Source organism: Rhinatrema bivittatum, chromosome 17, assembly GCF_901001135.1.
Source record: "Rhinatrema bivittatum chromosome 17, aRhiBiv1.1, whole genome shotgun sequence".
Taxonomy (NCBI): Eukaryota; Metazoa; Chordata; class Amphibia; order Gymnophiona; family Rhinatrematidae; genus Rhinatrema; species Rhinatrema bivittatum.
Window position 1 is genome coordinate 38,592,815 of NC_042631.1, and position 22,733 is coordinate 38,615,547.

General features: G+C 44.3%; 1 protein-coding gene across 5 annotated transcripts in view; it reads right to left on the reverse strand.

The window, feature by feature from the left end:
- Window positions 1-22,733, reverse strand: part of BRSK2 (BR serine/threonine kinase 2) — an 830,501-nt gene that overhangs the window by 263,725 nt on the left and 544,043 nt on the right. For all 5 annotated transcript variants that reach the window (XM_029582478.1, XM_029582480.1, XM_029582479.1 and 2 more), the window contains exon 3: window positions 1,252-1,337. In XM_029582478.1, the coding sequence (XP_029438338.1) occupies window positions 1,252-1,337 (86 nt within the window). The remainder of the gene's footprint in view (window positions 1-1,251; window positions 1,338-22,733) is intronic.

Consider the following 22,733-nt stretch of genomic DNA (forward strand, 5'->3'; position numbering starts at 1 on the left):
CTATTGCAACACCATCATGCTTGGTCTCCCTTCATCACACACCAAACCATTACAAATGGTACAAAACGCCTCCGCCCGTATACTCACCAACACCAGGAGAAGAGAACACATAACACCTATCTTGATGGACCTCCATTGGCTGCCCATCCACTTCAGAATAATCTACAAGGCCATTCTCACCATTTTCAAAAACATCCATCAATTAGCCCCAATCGATCTCCATATTCCCCTCCGATTACACCATTCCACAAGACCGACAAGAGATGCTTACAAAGGATCACTTCAAGTACCTCCAGCCAAGACTACCAGACACATCACGCTTAGAGATCGGGCATTCTCCACAGCCGGTCCAACATTATGGAACTCCATTCCCCCGGATCTTAGAATGGAACCCAACATCTCAACATTCAAGAAAAGACTCAAAACGTGGCTGTTCACGCAGGCCTTTCCTAACTCCAACCCCATCTAACTCCCTTCATGCAACAAGCTCCGCTAGTATTAGCGTTAATAGCCACCTCTCACAATGTTATTTATACATATATATAACTTTCTAATCTTCATTTCCCTTCTCATTCCAAGTTATTGTTTTCCTTGTTATATGTAACTGCTTTTCTGCACTATTGTTTAAATGGTAAAGTTTATTATAATTTCACCCCTGTTTCTTGTGAACCAGCATGATGGGACCACTGTCTTGAATGTTGGTATATAAAAAACTTAAATAAATAAATAAAATAAATAAATAAGTGCCAGATTTTAAAAAGCACTTTATTTGAGTACATGGGCTTTTGAAAATTGCTACAGTATATGCCACTGAATTGTCCACAGGATTTACTCACGTAAGTGCACTTTTTGAAAATTGCTATGATAGTTACATTTGCGCATGTAACTCCTTTGAAAATCACCCCCTAAGTGAGCACAGAATAAAATGGGGCTGTCATGCACAACCAAACTGACATTATAATGATATCAGCACCAGGAAAAGAAAACCTATCCTGAGTTTTGTATTCTGATTTCACTGTGCGGTACTTGAATATATTACAAAAATAAAAAAAACCCAATCAAACATAGGGTTCTAACTATGAATCGCTACTGAAGCTGGGACTCTGTCAACTTTAGTGTCTGCGTTACACAGGGGGACTTGTCAGAAGAGGGCAATTTAATCAACAAACATGCTGGCATTATAAAGTAACTCACTCTGTTACCTACTCTTCCCTTCCCCAAAATAAAGGTCCCAAAATGGGTAATACCTACAAATATTTTTTATTTTCATAGACGTCGTGTAGCTTTAAGACGTGAGGATGTTCTATTAGCTTCAAGATGGCTATTTCCCGCTCCACCTGTAACATAAAAACAAAAGGAGAAAAAAAATATTACAGTCAGCACCTTGCAAGCTTAAAAGCAGAGACCCAAAAGAGGAGAATGTTAGAAATGGGTAGTCAACATTTTGGCTTAATACCCACACTTAAAGTAATAAACGCTCTGGAAGAGAAAAGTAAGGAGGTTTCACCATCTACTGCAAATCCTGGTCCTGATTCATCTACACCAGAACAGAGTACCACTTCTTCCTCACATTTGCGTTGCATTATCACAATCGAAATCAGGCATTGGAAGATACCAGTGCACTCTGACGGGACTATGAAGTCCCATCCTCAGGCAAGAGGGCAGATCATATTCCTTGCCGGCACTCTGATCCAGCCTGAGAAATGCACAGAGGGATCTGAATAACTGAACTGTTTGGTGGAGTGCGCAGGAGTCTGCCTCAATATTCCAGTCACGACTTGGAATTAAATATTGCAGTTGATGAAACTGTTTAAACCGCTCCACAAATTTATTTGATACAACCGTAAAAGAATACCGGATAACAATTCATTAAATGTATTCATAACAATTAAAACAGAACATTTACATCATACAAAATGCTCTCCCATTAAAAAAGCTACCCCAGTTTCCAAATATTCCCAATTCCCTCAAAATTTTATAACTGTGTTGAAATATAGATTTGGAAACTGGGGTAGGTTTTTTTTTAATGGGAGAACATTTTGTATGATGTAAATGTGTGATCTGTTTTAATTGTGTTTTGAATAAATTTAATACATTGTTAACGGGTATTCTTTACAGTTGTATCATTGTACTAAGCAACCGGTGGTATACCTTCATTTTTTGTATTACCACAAATTTAATTTTACAATAGCAGCACAGCACATTCAAAGACTGGTACACTGTTCCAAGTGTCTAATTCTTTTCGGGGAAGGTGGGTGTGAGCTCCTAGTTTCTGCCACATGGCTCACCTCTGGACCGCTGCTACTTGCTGACATTTACCTGCCCTAACTGGCTGATTACAAGAGAATGGGAGCTCCCACTCTGTGTGCCAAAGCTCTTCAAGACGTGTGGACACTTCACCTGGAGAGTCGCAAGAGCGCAGCAGACCAGCTACAGCTCAGAGCTGAGGTCCAAGATATAGCACCAGGTGCAGACCAAGAGCTGAGAACAGAAGAGAGCAACTAGATGAACAAGGTCATGTGTAACAGCTCAAAAGACCCACCACTGATGGGTTACAGAGTCTGACTACTGGGGTCTTCTACCTCAAGTTACTGGGGAGATAATGAAGTCTGAAAAAATACACTGGAAAAGTAAGAATCCCACCTCCAAATGAGAAATATATGAATGAAAAGGATGATAGAGATATTACTAGCACCTTTGTGAGATAAAAAGTTAAGCAGACATTCATATGCCATACTCCCATGTGCATTTTAAGTTGGCAGAGTTGCTTACCTGTAACAGGTGTTCTCTGAGGACAGTAGTATGTCAGTCCTCACCCATGGGTGACATCATCGGATGGAGCCCTGCACAGAAAACTTATGTTAAAGTTTCTAGAACTTTGACTGAGCCTCATTGAACTTGCCCAGCATGCAGTACACCACATATCCATGCAGGGCCCCCTTTAGTCTTATAATATAGAATTCAAAGATAAAAATAAAAAAGGAGAAGAAACCCATGTAGTGGAAACCGAACTCCAAAGGATGGCAGACAGATTTCATGAGGACCAACATCCTGCTGTCCTCAGAGAATACCTGTTACAAGTAAGCAACTCTGCTTTCTCAGAGGACAAGCAGAATGGGAGTCCTCACACATGGGTGAATCCCTAGCTACAAGCTGCCTCCCAAAGAAAAAGGGAACAAAACAACAGGTTTTGTTAGTAGCAAGGGTAGAGGGGCAGCCTGAACACAGACGGGAACAGAATTGGGTTCTAAACCTACTATCGTTTTGGCCATCTCTATCCAATTAGCAATTATGTGATGTAAATGTGTGGAGAGAACTCCACTTTGCAGCTCTGCAGATCTGCTCCATGGGAACTGCTCACAAGTGGGCCACTGATGCTGCCATGGTTCAAATAGAGTGAGTCTTGACAAAGCCCCCAAGATGCAGTCCCACCTGGGTATAACAGAAGGAGATGCAATCTGGCAGTCAACTGGAAAGTGTCTGCTTAGCAACAACGATGCCTAAGATATTCCTATCAGAAAAAACAAGAAGTTGAGTGTCTGATCCACATTAAAAGGCTAAGGCTCTTTTGCAGTCCAAACTATACAGGTCTTGTTTTCCTTGGTGTGAATTTGGCCTGGGAAAGAATGTTGACAGGACGATGGACTGGTTAAGATGAAAGTCCGACACCAACTTAGGGTGCATATGTAAGACCACCCTGTCATGCAAAAATTTAGTGTTGGGTGGGAAAGTAACTAAGCCTTGAAGCCTGCTGACCCTGCGTGCTGAAGTGACTGCCATCAAAAATATGACATTCCAGGTCAGGTATTTCAGAAGATTACAGGAGCTCAGTGGCTCAAAGGGAGCTTTCATCAACTGAGCTAACACCACATTGAGGTCTTAAGACACAGTAGGATTCCTTGAGAAAGTTTCAACTGAAGTAGGTCCCACATGAAACATACAACTATAGGCTGTAGGGCATACAATCTACACCATGGTGGTAAGCACCAATTGGACTCAGATGAACTCTAACGGAGTTGGTCTTTAAGCCAGCTTCAGATAGGTATAGAAGGTGGTCAAGCAGTTTTTATGTGGAGCAAGAAAACGGATCTAAGGTCTTCTGTTCACACCACACGGAAACTTTCCTCCACTCCAGTCTTTAAAACTTTCTAATGGAAGACTTTCTTGAAGCCAGCAGGATCTGAGACATCTTCTGAGAGATCGAACGGTTGCAATATCTCATCATCTAGGCTGTGAGCAACAGGGCCTGGAGTTTGGGATGTCAGAACCTGCCTCAATCCTGAATGATGAGATCTTTGGAAGTCACCAGACTAATCAGTTTACTGATAGACAACTCCCACAGGAGTGGAAACCAGTCCTGTCTTGGCCAATAAGGGGCTATGAGGATCATAGTTCTTTTGTTCTCACAAAGCTTCAAGAGTCTTCACTACCAGTGGAGCTGAAGAAAACACATACAGAAGACTTGCCCATTGCCAGGCAAAGGCACCTGAGGCTGGTTTTCCGTGTGTCCTGTACAAGGAGCAAAAATGAGGAGCCTTCCTATTCCAAGGTGCTGTGATAAGATCAACATCCTGGGTCTTCGGGGCCCTTTGCTGCCTAGGATGGCCACAACAGCTCTGGTGTTGTTGACGGGACGGGAGCAAGAGAGTAGAGGATAGTACCTCCTTGGGTGTAAGAAGGACTTCATCGGCCCTGATTTGGCCAACCTCCTAAATAAGGAGGATGGGTCCAGAGTGCTGGCGGAGAGTTGCTTATAGGGTCACATGGTGGTCCTGGATTTGGGCCACCATGTCCTTAATCTTATCTCTACAGAGATTCTCTCTAGTGCATGGAACATCAACGAGTCACTTCTGCACCTCCAATCGGAGATCTGAGGCCCCAAGTCATGCAATTCTGCAGGCGCCAAATTCCTGCCGCAGAGACCCTTGATGCAGTTTCAAAAATATCATAGGTCGAGCAGACCATGTTTTCTTCACTCCAGGCCCTTATGCACCAGCGACAGGAGTGTGTCTTGCTGCTGCTGAGGCAGTTGCTTGGAACATCATGCACCTGCTTCCAGATATCCCTCATATACTGGCTTATATAGAGCTGGTAGGCAGCTATGTGTTCAATAATCTAGTCCCTTGAAACACCTTCATTCCAAGAGCATCCATCGCTCTGTGATCCTTCCACAGGAGCACCAAGGAATGGGTCAGAGAACACTGGGCTTTCTTGAGAGCAGATTAGACTATCACTAATTGGTAGGGTAGCTGAAATTTGTCGAATCTGAGAGCCTTCTTATTCATGGGAGGTATTTGTAAGGGGGTATTCCCACATCCTCTACAGTAATTCCACAAGGATCTTGTACTGCCATGATCTCCTTGGGAGGCTCCATGAACTGGAGGATATTGAGCATTTTGTGCCTGGTATCCTCTTCAGACATCAACTGAAAGGAGATGACCTCCACCATCAACCTGACAAATCCTAGCAGGGACTTCCTCCACTCCTCTGGAGGAGACTGATCTGAGGGGAGACCATCAGAAGCATCATCAGCCACTGATGAGTTATCTCCCTAGGGGTCATAGGTACCCTCATTCCCACTATCATCAACTGGGCATGGAGCCTTGGGCACTCTGCTTTCATCCAGTGGTGTAGGTACAAATGGAACTGGACGTGGGGACATAGGCCCCAGTGTCTTTGCTGATCTGTGGGGGGGGGGGGGGGGTGTTTCCTTCCAACAAGGATGACTGGATCAGCAAGGGGAGGCGGGGGTGCCCTGCAGAGTATTGATGCCGTCCCAGGAACTGATGCCGGCAGGGTTGGTAACATGCCAATGGTCACATGCAGAGATTCTAGCAGCAGCTCAAGGCACCACAATGCCAGCAGTTCTGATGCCCCGCATTGCCTTCTCAATGGCCAGCTGCACATGCCTCTGTAGTTCCTCCTTGAATATCGCCGATGCCAAGACAGGCTGGGATGGAAGAGGTGTTACCAGATCCTCTTCAGAACTGAGAGAAGGATCGGTAGCTGGCATGGTGACTGATGGAGTTCGTGGCACACTCCCAGCATTGATGGAGGACTAGCTCTCCTTGCCGCGGGGTCGCTTTGGGGGCATCACAGCCGAAGGTGGTGCTTCCCCATTCCTGACATCATGCATCAACTGGGATCAAAGCAGATGCTTCTTCGGATTCCCTCAATGCTTGACATGGTCCTTACCCGGTGCCAAGGTTGATGACGAGGAACCCAGCATCCTTGACTTGGAGGAGCCTGACAATGGCTGGTCTCCAGCGTCCCTTCCAGCCGACAGCGTCGACTGAACCTCTGTCCCCGCAGATGTCGATGGTGCGGTGTCCAGCAATACAGCTCTCAGGTCCCTTGATGTCGATGGCTTAGTCGTCTCTGGCCCGAAGAAGTGCTCCATCTTGTCGAGCCGGATCTTACGTCCCTTCAGGGTCATCTGGGTGCACCTGCTGCAACTCCGGCCATCATTCTATGCCCCAAGGCAGAGGACACACCTATCATGGGGGTCCATGATAGACATGGTCCTCGTGTACTGGGGGCATCGCTTAAATCCCAAGGTAGACGTGTCACAAAATAAAAGGGACATGACATAAAAATCAATGGCAGAAGCCAGTGACAGCTGGTGGGCACCAAACGTACCACCATCCTGGGGATATTGAAACAAAAAAAACTTACTGATAACCACTGAAAACCCTATCTAGGAGGCTAAAGGGAGAACCAGGAAGGGGGGGGGGCACACACCCCACATAGACTGCACAAGGCAGCAAAGAAAATTCTTGTGAAAACAAAGTTTTCCAAAACGGCCAAGTAGGCCAAAAGTCAGAAAAATTGAGGCTTTCATCTGACGGTGAAACGACAGGGTCAGTAGAAAAGAAAAGACTGAAGGGGATCCCACATCGATGTGTGAAATAATGCATGCTGAACATGCTTAATGAGGCTCAGTCAAAGTTCTATAACACAAGTTTTCCATGCTGGGCTCCTGTAGATTCTACAAAGTAGATCTAATTCCTGTTACTCACTCCCAGGGATAACAATAGTTTTCTTTAATTTACCTGGCTGCTAATTTGTTATGGACTCTTCCAAATTTCTTTTAAACCTCACTATGATAAACGTTTTAACTACACTCTCTGACACCAGATTAATTGTGCGCTGACTGAAAAAGTACTTTCTACTATTGGTTTTAAGTTTGCTGGTTGGTTGTTTTAGTATTTTTAAAGGGTAAAGGATTCACACCTTGGGATAAGCAAGCATATTCTCCCCATGCCCATGGAAATAGCCCCAAGAAACAAATATTTTTTATGGCCTTTTGGGAGACAGTAAGCCCACCAAGAAAGGGTTACACAGGGCTGAATTAGCCATGACACATGGGGAATTCCAAGTTTAATGTTTACAGCCCACTTATTTTATTTAAAACTTTTTATATTCCACTTGTAGAAGACACTCTCTCAGTCCTGGGGCCTATTCCTCATTTATTCCCCTTGCTATGCAAGGGCCGCAAGCTGATTCCAGGTCATCAAGCTAAGGACATTCTTCCTTTGCATGACCTTCTGTTTTACAGAAAGAACACTCTTGTAAGGCTGGTTGGGTTTCTGCCCTACCAGGTTCACTTAAAGACTCTTTGGTTTCCAGCTGTCTATATGGACAGCTGTCTTCTTCAAGCCTGTTCTCTGCACAAAGGGTACAGAGGATCTTCAAAGCCCTGTTTCTGAATTGTTCCCGCCTCTCCAGATTCCCCTTTTTTTTCAGATTGTGGATTGTCTCTGCTTCAGAGCATTATTTTTAAGTATGTACACTTCCTCTTCTGGAAGTGGCTGGATCACCAAGCAAACGTCCATAGGTTCGCTATGGTCATACTGCCAAGTGTCTTTTCTGTCCACAGCTAAAACATGTGGATAAGATTGGTATCTGGAAACCAGGTAAGAGGCAGAGCCCCCTATCTAGGAGGTTCGTTGCTGAGGTCCTCTATCCTCTATGTCATGCAAGGGAATCTCTCTAAGCCTCTTATACTGGCGGGCATTGACTGTGCCTGGTGGCAGGCTTCTGCCACTACCAGGGCTCTCTCCAGGGTGAGCCCGGTGTGCCGACAGACCCAATTCCACATGGGCCAGTTCAGACAGTCTAGGAACTTCCCCAGGAGTACTTGATGAGCCACTTTCAGTCCCAACCTTTTCTCCGGCTACAGCCACCTTTACCCGGCATCTTTCAAATGATGAAAGTGTCTTCTGGGCTCTCCCCAGGTTGTAGGGCCACCCATTGGAACTGCTGCTGATAGTATTCTGGGGAGTATCCCGCTCTCTGTAGTACAGCAGCCTTGACATCCATATAGGAAGCCCTCCCACCTGGACTGGCAGCCTGGAATGCCGCTCGACTCTTGCTGGTGAGCAAATTAGCCTAGTCGTCTAGCTGATCTCCAGCAAGGCCGACAGGAGGGTGATCCATTCAAAGTTCTTTAGAAAGACCTCTGGGCCCTCTCTTCCCATCATAGTGCTTCAAAGATACAAGTATCAAGATAGTTGTGCCTGACGCAAGGTGAGCTACTAACAGGTAAACATCCATCTGGGTGTATCGTGAGGTCCTACCAGCTCCCTGGGGCCTCCCCAAGCCTTTCTAGGCCTGGGTTCTTATGGTAGGGTGAAGGGAACCAGCTTTCACCCATAATCCCTTGTGGCGTTCTGCCTTAGGGAGGACTGGATTAAAACTTTGAACCAGGCTCCTTAAGGTAGAATGAGGGAGTTGGCACAGGGATGAACAAAAAACTTTATCCTGAACTGAGAATATATTAAAGTGATAACTCCCTGCTAGCTCCAGTACATGTGGAAGGGATGTCCAACACAAATCCTCAAAAGCCTGTCTGGTTTTCAGGATTTCCATAATGAATATGCATCAAATATATTTACATACAATAGTATCAGTGCATGCAAATCTCTCATTTGCATATTCATTGTGAACATCTTGAAACCTGGCCTGTTCATGGCTCCTGAAGACCTGAGTTAGCCATCCCTGGCATGAGGTTACAAACATATACAGCTCTCACTACTATGTGGGTAAAGCCACGGTATACAGCAGAGTCCTTTATTCCAAAGTTAAGATGGAGCTACTGAGTGGCAGCTATTGCTATTTGAATATGGATTAGTATACAGCACAAGTGTTTTCTTAGGTTAAATGTCAATTTTTCTATTAGATTTCTACCAGAACATGACATATACACTCCAATTCAAGAAATTTATAAGGTAAAATTAGGGAATACTGCATATGATTGCAGAATCTCCCAGGGCCTTGCTGGACAGCACTGTATAGGAAATAGTAATGTATGCAGGCGAGAGCCTGCTGTTCCCAGTTGTGGCAGCACACATCACTTACTACTTTTCTCCTTTCTAACTGTACCATTCAGCAGCGGCACAGCACCCCCAGGGAAACAGCAAGCGGGAGGATCAATGGCATCGTTCATGTGCAAACAGCAAAACATTGATGAGAGTTACATAGGGACCGTCAGAAAGGATAAATGCAGCCAGCAGCAGCACACTCCACCCCCCTCCCCCCCCCCCATAAAGACATTCGTCCCTCTTTCACTCCCCAAGTCCCAAACTGGGTTGCCAACCATAAAAATAACCCCCAAAATGGGCCTGTCCGTAAGGACTCTAAATATCTTTGCGCTGCCCATAAACGTTACTGGCGGTTAGCAACCCTGTCTGCATCTGCTCCTGAGTCCCTCTGCTGAAAGTCGCCGAAGCGGGGAGAGGTAGACAGCACCCATGCTCTGCTGATCCTCCAAGACCCTCCCCCCCCTTCCTCATTTGCTACTCTAAGGGGACAGCCCTCAGCTGACCCAGGAAACATTTTTGACAGCCAGCACCAAAGAAATTACTGTGGTTATCAGTAAAAGATGTTAAGACTATCAGTAAAAATGTTTCCTGGGAGCTGGCAATCATGGGTCTCTCTTAGTGATCGAATCACCCCAACATTTCCAAGGAAAAGACATCTGCCTTGTTGGGAGCCATATTTTACAACTATTCAGAGATGTGGATCAGGAGGTTTCAGGAGCTGGAAATTAACACCGTGCATCTGTGCAAGCACTCCAAGGGAAGAAACACAAAAGTATAGAGGCAGATCAGGCTAAAAAACCTGAACTAACTTACTGGCTGTGGCTAAGAAAGATAACAAACGCCCTTTAACTCATCATCTTAAGGCCAAGGACTACCAACCCCTTCTGAGGTTTTCAGAGGAAAATACTCCCATACCAGCTACAGCACTGCAAGGGAGCACCGCTTGGTAGAACAGGGTAAAACCTAACCTGGCTCCAAAGTACACAGCAGCAGGGGCTATCTGCAGTTACAGCTCAGAGATCTGCCCATTCTCGTCCTCAGATTATTCACTCTCAATAGACTGGAATGGAGCTGTAACCCACTGCTGCAGCAGGTGCCACATGAGATTCCATGTAGGTAAATATAACGAAGGATCTGCATGGAGCAGATCTTTTATCCTTTGGGAGCAGGGGCTGGAAAGGGCTGGAAGACGGTAGGGATCAGAGCAGTTTTATCCATAGGGCAAAAAGGGGCACTTAACCAGGACCCAAAGCCTTAGAGGGGCCCAGCTTGAACTCTCCAAAAAAAACTAAAGAATAAAATGGTAAAAAAAAAGAAGAGAAGGTAGAATGAGATAGCTAACTAACATACCACTAATATACCATCGGCTGAGTCCATGGTTCATAAATTGCACAAAACTATTATATTGTGAGGGGGTCTATCCTAATGAGGTTTACCCAGGGCCTCAGAGGCTTAAAATGGTCCTGAGAGCGATGATGCTGCTTCACAGTGGATGTAAGAGACGGAAAACCTTTCTAATAGATCTGGCTCTGAAGGATCATGGAGGGGGTGTTGCTGGCAGGCCTGATTTACTGAGGTTTTTCTCCCATTCTGTGTCTATGGGGAGAAAAATAAATGCTTCGTAAATCAGGCCCATGGTGTGTATCTATATGCATCACCTACAGCACAACAGCAATGTGCTTGTTTTCTTTGCTGATCTCACAGCATCTTCCCCCTAATGTTTTGTTTCTAGTGAATTGTTTAGGATTGCAGAGAACTGTATTAAGCTAGCTGGAAGTGCAGATGAAAGCAGAGCCCTGCTCAGTTTGGAAAGGACTTAGCATCACATACACACACACACACACACACCCACCCACCATGAGCTGTTTTTCATAAGACTCTTAAGGGAATTCACGTTTTATAGTTTTAGTTCATTAGGCTTGTCCCTTCTTCCGTTACCGCCACCTACAACCCACCTGGATTAGTTTTCCCACAAACGTGGTCTCGGAGTTCTACCTGAAAACTTATTTCTCTAAGTTTGGCTAGAATGTAAACTCAGAGAACAGGGATTCCCGCTGTGTTCAGTGCTATGTACACCTGGTATTACTATACAAATGATTAGTAATATTAATGACAGCAGGGGTTCATATAATTTATGATTTGCAAGTTGGACTATTCTGTCTTTCCAAATGCAGAGTCCTAGTAGCCATATTGGTCCTGGAGAGAAATGGATTCCTTATGGGTTCTGTTATTTTTTTTTTTATATTGAGCCAACATAAGAATAAACCAAGACTGTTATAGGTTCTACCAAAGAAAAACTGCGTCATATGAATCTGATCTATTTTTTTCCGATTGAGCAACTAGAGAATTATTTTATTTATAGACATTTGCTATTCTGTCTTTTCCTAAGTTAGTCTCCAGGCGGATTAACATCAAACTAAAATTATAATTAAAATTACAATAGATAAACAATTAGATTAAGAGTAGGTGCTAGCTACGGTTTATTTGGATTTCAGCAAAGCCTTTGGTCCTGGTCCGCATAGGAGGCTCATGAGTAAAATGACCAGCTTGGGAAAGGGTGCCGAGGTGCTAGATGGGATCAGACATTGATTGCTAACAGAGAGCAGTGGCAAATGGAGTTCAGGCAGAAGAGAGAAAAGTGATTAGCGGCGATTCCTCGGCAATCTGTTTTGGGGCCCGTTCTGTTGAGCATCTTTGTGAATATTATTGCGGAGGGGAGAGAAGGAAAGGTTTTCCTTTTAAAGGATAACATGGAAATCTGCAACAGTATAACTCACCCGTTTTACTCCTGGGGGAATTCTGAACCCCAAAAGTTTAAATTCTGCAACAAAAAATTAAAAATTCTGTGGACAAATTCTATAAATTCTGTAAAACTCTGCACATTTGTCACAATAACTATTTCAGTGTAAACCAGTATTTTCATTTAAATTACAGTACAGATGAAATGAAGTAGACTCAGGAGTAACCCTCACGCTCACACACATGCTCACAAACTCACTTGTGCACTCTCTCATGCTCACACACATATTCATGGACTCACTTGCACCTCAGGCTTCTCTCGCTATGAAACGTACAAGCAGCAGCCCACAGTGAATAAGTGAGAGGGGAGGGGGAAGAGGCAGGACCCCACTTACTGGCCTCTTCTGGCTGCCAGCTCCAATAAATTTGGGATTGGGTAGGGCCTTGCTCTCTGTCAGCTGCTGATTCAAAGTTGCACCACATCTAACAAAACAGGCAAAATTAATTAATTAATTATAAAGGGCTCGTATTGTAGCCATGGCGGGGGAGGGGGGCTGTCAAATTTTCCAAACCTTGCCAACAACCTGAGAGTTGCTCCAGCTCACTGCACCGTCTGCTTGGAGGTGGGAGAGCTCAGGGAAGCCCTTCAAGCCAGACTCAGTTGCCCTGGTGTCCCCTTATTTTAAATTATTTTTTTAATAATGCAAACTAAAAATAAAGAAGCGGATCCCCAATCAGAGTTCACGCGTGTCCCCCCTTACAACAGGCAGTATTCTCTCTCTCTCTCTCTCTTCCCTCCTCCCTGTGCATTTATCACAGTGTCTTCTCTCCGCCCTCCCCACCCGGCTGAGTTAATATGCTTGAGCCGCAGGTTAGCCTAACCTAAGGAACTCCAGTCAGGCAGCCTGGGTAGTCTCTCCTTCAGCTGCTCCCATGGCCCGGTCTGCGCAATCCCTCCTTCAGGTGCTTTTCCCCCCCGAGGCCCCAAGTCTTCAGGGCAGGCTGGTGGCACCTGCCACGTGCCGTGCCTAAGGCTCCTGCACCTTCCTTGGAGGCCCCTCCTCTTCCTGAACGCTCGCAGAGCCAAATGCTGCATTGCTGCGAGCCCACCGGTGAACGTCCTCTGTGTGGTGGTGGTGGCGCTTCGCCGGATTCTGCGCTTATTGGTAAAATTTGCATAGTGGGGCGGAGGGACTACGGAAATTCTGCATTTGTAGTCGCACAGAATTCCCCCCAGGAGTAGCACATGGAATGAGAAGTGATCTAAGAAAGCTTGAGGCGTGGTTAAAGACTTGGCAGTAAAAGTTCAATCCCAAAAAAGTACAGCTTTGTGCATTTGGGATGCAGAAATCTAAAGGAGTAGTATAGGAAGCGGGGGGAGGGTGAGAACTGATGTGCATGGACCAGGAGAGACCTCTATTCATCCTGGGGCCCTGTGACTGCACAGGGGGCCACGTGGGGAAAAACACTGCCCCTGAGGATAGCACCGACATGAGCAAGAGGACTCCCTACCTGGTATCAGCTTAGCACGCACCACCTCCGGGAAGTAACCGGCCCCGTAGCTACGTAGGCTCTCTCTCTCCTCTCTGTCAAGTAACTTCTCTCTCTGCTGCCAGCTTTGCTGCTTTTCTCAACAAATAGGAGGAGAAAATATAGAGGAGAGTAGAGGAAACTTCAAGGCTCCTCTCCCACCATTACGGGACCTTCCTCACAGGGCTCAATCAGGCCAAGCCCTTTATAATGCAAGATCGCCTCTTGCATCTGGGAACCAGATGCAAGAGCGATCAACCAGGGCCATCATAGAACCTGGGATCAGCCCCAAGGCCTGCTCCACCAAGGAAAAATTAGCCCTGGGAGCGACATTGCTCGACAAGGGGAATCAGCCCAAGAAGCAGAAATACCTGTTCAACCAGGCAAAGACCCGAAGAGCCTAAAACTCAACTGTAGTGATCCGTCACTTGTTCACCATCACCTAGAGGCAGTCTCCTGGCAAGTTCCTGGAATGTACCCACTTTATAACCAGTGATGTCGTCACCGAAAAATGAGTCTCCTCTGCCTCCATCAGTGAGGAGGTAGAATAAACCCACTTGTCTGGACAGGTCTATCAAGATGGCAAGGAAGACACTTCAAATCCTTTATTTTTCTCTTGAGACACCCAACTTTTCAACCCACAACTGAACTTTAGACTGTTAGTCTTCATTGTTATACAACATTTTATGCTAGCCAGTAAAAAAAAAAAATGCTCAAAGCATAGTACAACTGATAAAACAATGTCTTTCATAACTTGACTATAAAAGCAAAAAGCATTTAAGAGTATGTAATTAGTATAAACACATCTTAGTCAAAGCAATATAAATAAGACACTAGTTAAACTAGTTATTTATCAATTATTCCCTTCATATTGGTCCTGCAAAGGACAAAGATTCAATTTGTTATGTTTCCTACTGACAGTGCAAAACTGAAGACTAGCAGCTCAAGGTCCTGTCAGCGGCATAGAGAAAGTTAAATAGCTTATCCTAAATCTAACCTACAAAAATAAACATAGCCCTGGTGAAACACAATACTTGGCATGGCTGTTTAATTATACACAGATAGATGTGAAGATGAAGTGATTTACAACACTGATGATAGTTTGAGTTTATGTGGCTGTCAAGACCTGCTTTCTGTGACTGGAGCTGCTCCTCAAAAGTTGCTTCCCTGTGCTAATGCACAGTTGGGTTACACCTGACAACACCCTGAATTCTAAAGGCTCAAGCAAAAAATACCCATCAACCGACGGTTGAAACAGAATGGCTGATTTCATAACACAAAGCAGACAGGACCATGTCTAGGGCCACTGTGATATTGATGTCAGCATCCCAGGAAAGGGATCTCTACATCAGCACATTTTGTCAGAGAAGCACAAAGTGAACACTTGAGAGCAGGTATGTCCTGTTTGACTTTTTTTTTTTTTTTTTTTTTAAATCCTCTGTGTTTCCTCCAGACAATACAGATACTACAGCGAACTCTGCAAAGTCTACCAAGCTGCAACACATTATCAGTCATTTAGAAGTTTGGGCTGTAGTACAGAAGCTGATACAGAAATCTCAATGACGCCGCAACTGTGAAAAATATGACATGAGGAAAAACAAAAGTACTGTGTAAGTATTTTAGTGCCATATTTCATTATAAAGCATTTGGATTACCGTATTTTTCGCTCCATAAGACGCACTTTTTTTCCCCCAAAAGTGGGGGGAAAATGTATGTGCGTCTTATGGAGCGAATATAAAAAAAAAATAAAAAAATCTAACAACCCCCCCCCCCCGACTCCCCAAGACCTGCCGACTTAGTTTACCGCAACCCCCCCACCCTCCTGACCCCCCCAAGACCTGCCGACTTAATTTACCACACCCCCCCCAAGACCTGCCGACTTAATTTACCGCAACCCCCCCCCTCCTGACCCCCCCCCCCCCGGTCGGTCCCAGTGACATAGTAAAGGCAAAGGGACGTCGGCGCCATTTTGATTACTGGCAGCCGACGGCCCACGCTCAGGAGATCGTTCCCGGACCGCTCCTGGACCCCCGCTGGACCACCAGGGACGTTTGGCAGGTCTTGGGGGGGTCAGGAGGGTGGGGGGTTGCGGTAAATTAAGTCGGCAGGTCTTGGGGGGGTCAGGAGGTTGGGGGTTGTGGTAAATTAAGTCGGCAGGTCTTGGGGGGGTCAGGAGGGTGGGGGGTTGCGGTAAACTAAGTCGGCAGGTCTTGGGGGGGGTCAGGAGGGTGGGGGGTTGCGGTAAACTAAGTCGGCAGGTCTTGGGGGGGTCAGGAGGGTGGGGGGTTGTTAATTTAAAGGGTTGGGATGGGGGTTTTTTTTTGGGGGGGGGAGGGGTTTCCAGAGAAAAAAGTTTTCTGATCTGGGGAGTGGACCGAAATGGCTCTCCCCAGACCCGAAAACAAAATGGGGAGGAAAAAAAAAGCTATACACTCCCCTAATTTGCTCCATAAGACGCCCAGACGCAGAGCCGGTTTAGCACAATTTTTTTTTTTTTTAATTTTCCCCCTCTGAATCCTAGGTGCGTCTTATGGTCAGGTGCGTCTTATGGAGCGAAAAATACGGTACTTTGCTTTGCAACGACTGTCTCAAAGGTGCAAGGAGGTGTTTTGAGATATTATAATTTTGAGAAGGGGTCCAACATATATTTCTGGATTTTTATTGTGAGACTCAGGAACAATCGCAACACAACTATTAGTAGCTAAATTTGACTTTTTCGGTCTTGGTCTTGCAAAACCCTCTGCATATATTGCAAGCATTAATTATGGAAAGCACAGCAGTATTTATCAAAACTGAAAAATACTCTAAAGGAATTGCTGCAGCCAACTTTATAGCTCCATGTTTCCACAACACAACAAAGCTCACTGCGGGAAACCTTGATATTGATGCAGAAAATTGCATTCTCAAGCGATAGGCTCATTTCAGCATTTCTGCAAGCAGAACAGCAGAGATGAAGAAGTTTTGTGACTTTGTTGAAATGGATTTATGCAATCTATAGCAGTATGTTATGAACAGACGGCTTTCTCTCCTTTCATCTATTGACTGGTTGTTGAAATACAGGAAACCTCTCACAAGTTACTTTCGGAGTTTAGGTGAGGACGAGTGGAAATGTTTTAGTGATGAAGGAAATAGCAGTGCATTGGTAGAGCTTTACTTCTCTTTCTCCCAAATTGTTTACAAAATATTTTTGTATTAACTCCCGATTAATTATCATCAAAGTATAGAAGCTTTGGAGCCATGTCCCAGCAGCACAGCTGGTTTTCTGGTTAGGGAAGAGGTTACCGGTGCTGTTAAGACAGCTTGGGAACGTTGAGCGCCTTCCTGGTGGCTCTCTTTCACCAATTAGGATGGTGACTGGATGTTTTTGTTTTGGGAGGTTTTTGTTTTAGCTAACCTGATGCTTATTTTTGTTCACTTGCACCTTTGCACACTGCTTTGGGCAATCCTCTGGCTCAGGGAAGCAGTCTATAAATCTTATTATTAATAATAATAATAATAATAATAATAATGTCATTTAGAATCACCTTGGCATGTAAGCTAATGACTGAAATATATGGGAAACTTGAGAAAAGGACTCGGCAATGTTTTAGGGTTCACCCTGAAGTCATTAACATTGTGGCAGAGATACCAGAGTATGGCTTCCTACATTTTTATGAAAGAGCCCAAAGATCAGATAAATACTTGCAGAACTTTTCTGAAAACAATTTTCATAGCAAAGTGTCCAAATGAGCAGGGCTCTTTGAAGAATTGTGTGTTGCAGTCCAGACTTGCAGTCAAGAGACTGAGATAGATATCGTGCTGAAATTGTAAGTAAACATTTTATTTTGTTGTAGTCTTTATAGATGTAGCTAGCATGCACTGGTGCTAAATTCAGTTTTTCAAAAAATCACTGTGCACTAAATAGAACTCTCCTCTTCTCCTCCTCCTAAGGTATCTTATCGGCCACCCTGCACAGCCCACGAATCTCAGCACTTCCCTTTCAGCTTCCACGCCATCACTTTCGGAAACCGCCAACTGGGATGACGAATGGGGCTTGGTTTTACATCTCTGGAAACTTCTGGTAATTAGAGTGGCTTTTTTTCATCATCAGATCCAGCAGCTCTAGTAATGAAGGCGAATCTGGCAAGCAAGGTACATGCCATGAAGCAATTAACTTTCTATTTTGCAACTTCTGGTCTTTACTGGTACTAGAGACAGCATTGTCTGCAGAGGAAAAATATACAGAAATAATTTCTTCCAGTCTTGGGCAAGTGCACCATCTCTGGTCACAGCCCTGTCACCCTTGAAATAATCAAAGAACTTTGGCAGCTTGCTATTGGGAGCCGCTGCCAACAGGTCCATCAACAAATGAACCTGAATATTTCACCCCTGAATTCTATTTATTTATTTAAAGATTTTTTTATATACCGCGGCACTTGTGGCACATCACCTCAGTTTCAGATGTCCCACAAAACAAGCCAATTCTATTTTATTCCCTATCCTGGGAAAACCCCACTATTGTGGATAAGATAGTCTGGTTCTTATCTTTGGTTTGAAAGCTGTGCATATTGACCATGGGTGGGTACACAAAAACTGCACAAATAAATAAATAAATAAATAAATAAATAAATAAATAAATAAATAAATGAATGAAACCCGTTCTTCCTTCACTGGAAACTTTAAGTTATACTGATAAACTTCAACTGGAATCACTGGAGAAACAATCATCATTGGCCCTTAAAGCAAAGTCATTTTGATATAGACAGATAAACGTAATAAAATAAAACCTTTACAAGAAATATTAATTTCTTCTTACAGGAACAAATATATTGGAATTATGCAAGTTGATGGTAGCGCATGACTGAGGTGGCTTAGCTTGTAAAATCTGCACAGATGGCTTCCCCTTAATTCTCTTTACTGAAATCAGATGAATAGGAGAATTTTATAGCCCCTTCTTGGAAAACAATTCTACGGTTTCTATGCAGAATTGGGTAATGACCGAATTTTCACAAATGTTTTTTTTATAAAGGTACATCAGAAAGGTTAAGATCAACATATCAGCAGATTTTATAATGGGCTACAATCTATAGTTATTCGGAAAGGGCTGCACATATATCCAGTGTTGCTGCATTTGAGCAGGTGAGATTTGGAAAATGATTTTTCCAGAAATCTGACCCGCCGTAGCAGAAGTGGTAGGAAGCGGCACTGACACATGAGATTTGTCAGTGGCAGATCCCACCCCCAGGCCTCTGTGGGGAAACTTGAATGGCTACGGTAAGGAAGGACGATAGGGGAGAAGAATGGGTGTCCTGAGCTGCTACCTTGGCTACATCTCTCACAGTAGAGATTCCTAGCTCAGTGGCAACCTGGGGTGGGCCTTAATGATCTCTCGCATTAATATACCCTACGACCGTGAGATTCACAGGTGGCCTTTAAAGGCCGAAAACAGGTTGGGTTTTCAGGATACCCTTAATGAATATGTATGAGATAGTGTGCATGCAATGCGTTCCCTCTCTGGCACAATGCAAGTATTATGAAGGGAAATTAGTACATTTGAGAGATTGAGATGTCAGCTATCGTACCATGGCTTAAGAGTAAGGCTCATTCCTGTTATGGTACATGCAAAACAAATCAATATGGAGACACTAACCCCACAAGAGAAGCACTGGACAGTGCCAACTTAAAATTAAACAGGAGGAGGCAGCAGCACCTTGAATTTCTTTTTTGTAGGTTGTGCTACTGCAGTCTTTCACTGTCCAATACCAAGAGAAAGCACTGGGTAGGAACAATCACTGCAGAAAGGAGGTGGGACAAAATGTTTCTGCTCTCAATTACATTTCCCGAGCACCAGCAGCGTCCACAGGTCACAACTGCCAAGGAGTGTAATGGAAACCTTATTTGTGTCTTTTGTTCCCCACTCGGGCAGGACCTCTGATCTGCCCTCTAAAAGTAATGCTCAGCCTCTGGGGATAGAATCATAATGAGAAAGACCAGAATTTCTTCACCAAATCTTGCTCAAGGTGAATCTGCAGACTGAAATATGCTGAAAAATGGTTAAGGAAAATCAAGCATGTTTCTTGTAGGAGGCGACATGCAACAGCAGCTGTTACAGCTGTTGCCCGTACAAGGTGAAATTGATTTTTAAAGGACAACCATACCACAGTTCCATTACAGCTGTAGGTTTGGAGGCCTCGGGGTGAGATCTTCGAAGCAGAGCGTCTCTTGGATGGTTATAAAGTGAGTTTGTTGGCAGCAGAAGGAATGGCAGTCATTTGTCTCCTGAAAATGGAGGACACGGAGCCGAATGCAGCCCTGGGATTTCCAGAGAATTATTCACTGCCAAAGACAGCATTTACTGCTCAGAGGTCAGCAAGAAAAAGACCAGTTTAAAGAAGGTGGGAAAGAAAAAAAAATGTATTTCCTCCTTAGGTTATGTGGCACAGAATTGGCAAGTGTTAGCAGCAGAAAGTTGGCAGAAACATCACAGCGTTTCACATAACATTCAGTCCACGGCAAAGAATGACAAATTGGATGCATTATCAGTGCCAATCCAGAATAGCAGCAGGATCAAGGGCAACATGCAGCGGGAGAAAAGGGACCACCACAAAAGAACGACTCAAACGTACATGCATTTAGACAACCTGTAGGGAGATATCTCACGTTTTACCACTGAAAGCATCAAATATGAATCATAATAGCCAAAGACATATGCAGATAAATACGGACAGGACAAGACACTGGCACAGTGCAAGAGAAGAGGCCTTGCCCAGGTGAGAACTTTACACTGAAGGATACTACAAAATCTGCCTGTTTGTATGCTCCTGTGTAAAACAACAAACAAAAACAAAAAAACCAAGGCAGAGAAACAATGCAGCAGCTAAGCTCATAAAGCAGGAGTCATGGACCGGCCAAGGGAGTCCAGAGGTCAGAAGGACCCACATCCTTGGAAAAATGGGGAAGGGGAAGTCTGAGACAGAGAAAAACATTGACTCTGGCATACAGTTTGGCATACAGATGTGGCAGTACTCCCCCCCCCCAAAGAAATGGGGAGGGGGAAAAAGACCTGCAATGTGGCAAAGACCCTCCACCCACCACATGATTATGCATGAGCTTATGCATATTTATTAGCTGGAAAGTAAAAGATGGGGGGGGGGGGGGCAAATAGAGAGAAGGGAGCGACCTTGGGATCAACCCTGAAAGCGAATCCAGAAAAGTGACCCTGAAACCAGGGAAGGGACCCTTGAAAGAAAAAGAACCAGAAGAGCAAAAGGGGATTCTGAAGCAGATCAGCACCCCCTACTGTCGAGGAGGGTGAAGACAAGGTGTGGCCAGGAGACGCCCTGCTTAGATTCAGAGAGTGACACAGAATCTGAGACAGTGATGGATGAGAGCAAGCCCAAGCACCAGAGCCAGAAGCAAGTCTCCTTCCCAGATTGCCTGCCAGCTCTGCCAGTCCCAAGCCCAGGAAGCAAGTCTCCTTCCCTGCACACATTCTCCAGACCTCCAGCCAGAGCTGCTTCAGAAGTGAACACAGGGATATCGCCTGAAGTTGGGACCAGGGGTTAAGTAAGTTAGCCATAAGTATTAACATATTAAGCAGGTTAAGGTTCATGGCATGTTTGTAACCACCCTGGTACAGAACTTTCTTTAGGGTAAACTGCTGCTTAGTGGCTAGGATGTTAAAGACAGTTATGGTTGTTATCTTCTAAATACTACGTCCTGCCAAATATGATAAATAAAAATCTATTTCTGAGGAGAACACGTTGGCTTTTTTCTGGTTAGGATTGTCAAGTGACGTGGGAGATGAACTGGAAGTGTCCTGTCACAGATAACGTATAGCAGAAGACAATTAGCCATATCCCCATTAACCATTTTCAGCATGCTGCCTCAGTGGGCATGTGCAGTAGACAGCACTGCTATATTTTTGACATGGATCATAACCTCTCAGTTATTCTGTACATGCTGTGGCTAACATAAGAAGCACCTCCATTTTTTTTTTCTCAAAGCCCGGCCCAGTCTTGCCAATGAAGCCTATATTTCCAGGAGGGGATGTGAATATACTGATCAAAACCATGATAAAAGGGGCAGAGCTGAAGAGAAACTGGAACTGGATGGTTTAGGGCATGGGACTAGGAGCTGGCGTTCCAGAAACTCAAGCCCCAGCTCTGCCATAAACTATGTTAAATTTTGCAAGTCATCTGAGTATTCTGCAAATTCAAGGCAGCCAGCTCTAATAATGAAATTATTCTGTTTCATTTCCTTCACTGAAGGTGCTGGGTCATGGCACTTGAATTAGATTCCATGAAACTTACTCTGCATTTCCCAGTTTTGCACAAAATCCCTCTCCAATAGTGTTAATTCAATTCTTAGTAGTATCCCAATTGCACTCCTGCCCACTTTTATGTCTAGGTTTAAGCCCATCTTTCCTTCAGCAGGCAACACCTACTAAGTATAAAGATTTAAACTGGCATATAAAATAGAAGATTATGGCAGATAAGAACCCAAGTTGTACATTGCAGATTACTTCTTCCCTGCATCCAAGGATTTTCTATGCCTATCCCAAGCCTTCTCGGTTCTGTTACTCTTTTTTTTGCTTCCACCCTCTTCTCTGGGAAGCTGTTCCATGCGCCAGCTTTTCTGTGAAAATATATTTCCTAATGCTACTTTTGAGTTTGCTTCCATAGAGCTTCCTATCATGACTTCTTCTTTTTCAACCTTATTACCACTGGAAAATGTTTGTCTCTTGGATACTACGTCCATTTCAGTGTGGGTCACGTCTTTCTACATAAAATTTCCTCTACCTGGTGCATGTTACAACAAAAAATAAATGTAAAACAGGCCACTGAATAAGTAACAAAACAAATTCAATAGCATCAGCATAAAATATATTAAACATTACAGCAAAAATTAAACACATCAGTATGGAACATAAAACAGTACAATATATTCCCCCAAAAACTCACAACCTCCCACAGGCTCATACTAATCCACACACTCCCCCAACCTTTTCTCACACAGAGGAATTGGAGCTATTCGCTCATAATTACCATCTTACCCAAAAGTAGTGCCCTACTACTACACAAACTCCGAAAAGTGAGTTTATATGGCTTGGCACCCAAAAAAAGAAAAGCATAAGCATTGAAACAAGTCCCTCTCTTTCAG